This window comes from Crocodylus porosus, unplaced genomic scaffold, assembly GCF_001723895.1.
Source record: "Crocodylus porosus isolate Cpor-Errol unplaced genomic scaffold, CroPor_comp1, whole genome shotgun sequence".
Lineage (NCBI taxonomy): Eukaryota > Metazoa > Chordata > Crocodylia > Crocodylidae > Crocodylus > Crocodylus porosus.
Genome location: NW_017728886.1, coordinates 256,835,436 through 256,837,081, shown reverse-complemented (window position 1 = coordinate 256,837,081; position 1,646 = coordinate 256,835,436). Strand labels below are relative to the sequence as shown.

The 1,646-nt window shown below is 63.2% G+C and overlaps 1 protein-coding gene across 1 annotated transcript in view; it reads left to right on the top strand.

The window, feature by feature from the left end:
• Positions 1-474: 474 nt before the first annotated feature.
• ADCY8 (adenylate cyclase 8) overlaps positions 475-1,646 on the top strand; it is a 190,180-nt gene continuing 189,008 nt past the window's right edge. Inside the window, exon 1 of the mRNA XM_019552871.1 lies at positions 475-898. Within this exon, the coding sequence (XP_019408416.1) occupies positions 560-898 (339 nt within the window). The 5' untranslated portion in view covers positions 475-559. The remainder of the gene's footprint in view (positions 899-1,646) is intronic.

Below are 1,646 nucleotides of genomic sequence, written 5' to 3'. Positions count from 1 at the left end.
CCCCCCGCCCCAGGCCCCCCACCAGCCCGGGCAGCCCGGCTTCAAGTTCACGGTGGCCGAGTCCTGCGACCGCATCAAGGATGAGTTCCAGTTCCTGCAGGCGCAGTATCACAGGTACCCCCCCCACGCGTGAAGCCCCCGCCCCGGCTCCGGGGGGCTGCCCCCACCTGCCGGGCAGCGCCCGGGCCCCGCTCAGCCCCGCTCTCCGCCTCTCCCGCAGCCTCAAAGTGGAGTACGACAAGCTGGCCAACGAGAAGACCGAGATGCAGCGCCATTATGTTATGGTGAGAGCCGCGCTCCCCCCGCGGGGGCCGGGGGCGCGGGCGCGGGGCTGGGCTCCGCGCCCAGCCACTCCGACTTCTTCGTGCGCTGGGGCGCGGCGTACCGCGGGGTCATCTTCCCCACGCTGCGCACCGCCTTCAAGTCGCGGGACCTGGAGCGCCTCTACCAGCGCTACTTCCTGGGCCAGCGCCGCAAGTCCGAGGTGGTGGTCAACGTGCTGGACGTGCTGACCAAGCTGACGCTGCTGCTGCTGCACCTGGGGCTGGCGGCCGCGCCCATGGAGCCCGTCAAGGGCACGCTGCTCGGCTTCTTCACCGGCGTCGAGGTGGTGATCTGTGCCTTAGTGGTGGTGCGCAAGGACACCACGTCGCACACCTACCTGCAGTACAGCGGCCTGCTCACCTGGCTGGCCATGGCCACGCAGATCCTGGCCGCCGGCCTGGGCTGCGGGCTGCTGGGCGACGGCATCGGCTACGTGCTCTTCACCCTCTTCGCCACCTACGGCATGCTGCCGCTGCCCCTCACCTGGGCCATCCTGGCCGGGCTGCTCGCCTCCCTGCTGCAGCTCGGCATGCACGCCCTGCTCCCCCGCCTGCCGCCCGCCTCCGCCAACCAGGTACCGGCTGGCCCGGGGCCGGCGGGGTCTCGCCGCGGGGGGAAGCGGGACTCGACGAGGGGGTGGCACCAGTCTGAGAAGGGGGAGCATGAGCTGGTAGCGGGGTTGATAGGGAGTTCAGTGGGTTGAGGTAAGGAGATGATAAGAGTTTGAGGAGGGGTGAAGGGGTCGGTAAGTTGGCGAAGGGGGTTGATACCGCTTTGGAAGCGGGTTGATAAGGAGTTGATGGGGATTTGACAAGGAGCCGACAAGAGTTTGATGAGGGCGTGAAAGGATTTGATGAGTTGATAGGGGTGTGGTAAAGGTTTGATGGGGGTGCATAAGGGTTTGATACGGGAGTTAAGCGGGCTTGATAAGGAGTTGATAGGGGGTTTCATAAAGGAGTTGGTAGTAGTTTGCTGAGGGACCTAACTCTTAACTCCCTTATCAAACTCTGATCAACTCCTTGTCATACTCCCTTGACTAGGGTTTGATAAGGGAGTCGAGGGGGGTTGATGAGGAGTTGGTAACGCTTTAATAAGGGGCTAAGGGAAGTCCCTAAGAGCGGTCGATAAGGAGCTGATAATGCTGGATAAAGGTTTGATGAGGAGGTTTATAGGGGGTTGGATGAGGAATTGAGAAGGGGGTTTGATAAGCGTTTCGTAAGAGGTTGCTAAGGGTCTCCAAAATACTGCCCGGCGACGAGGAGGTCCGGAGGGTTCATCCTGTCCTGTCTCGCAAAGCGGGAGTCGGGGCCAGGGCACGGAGC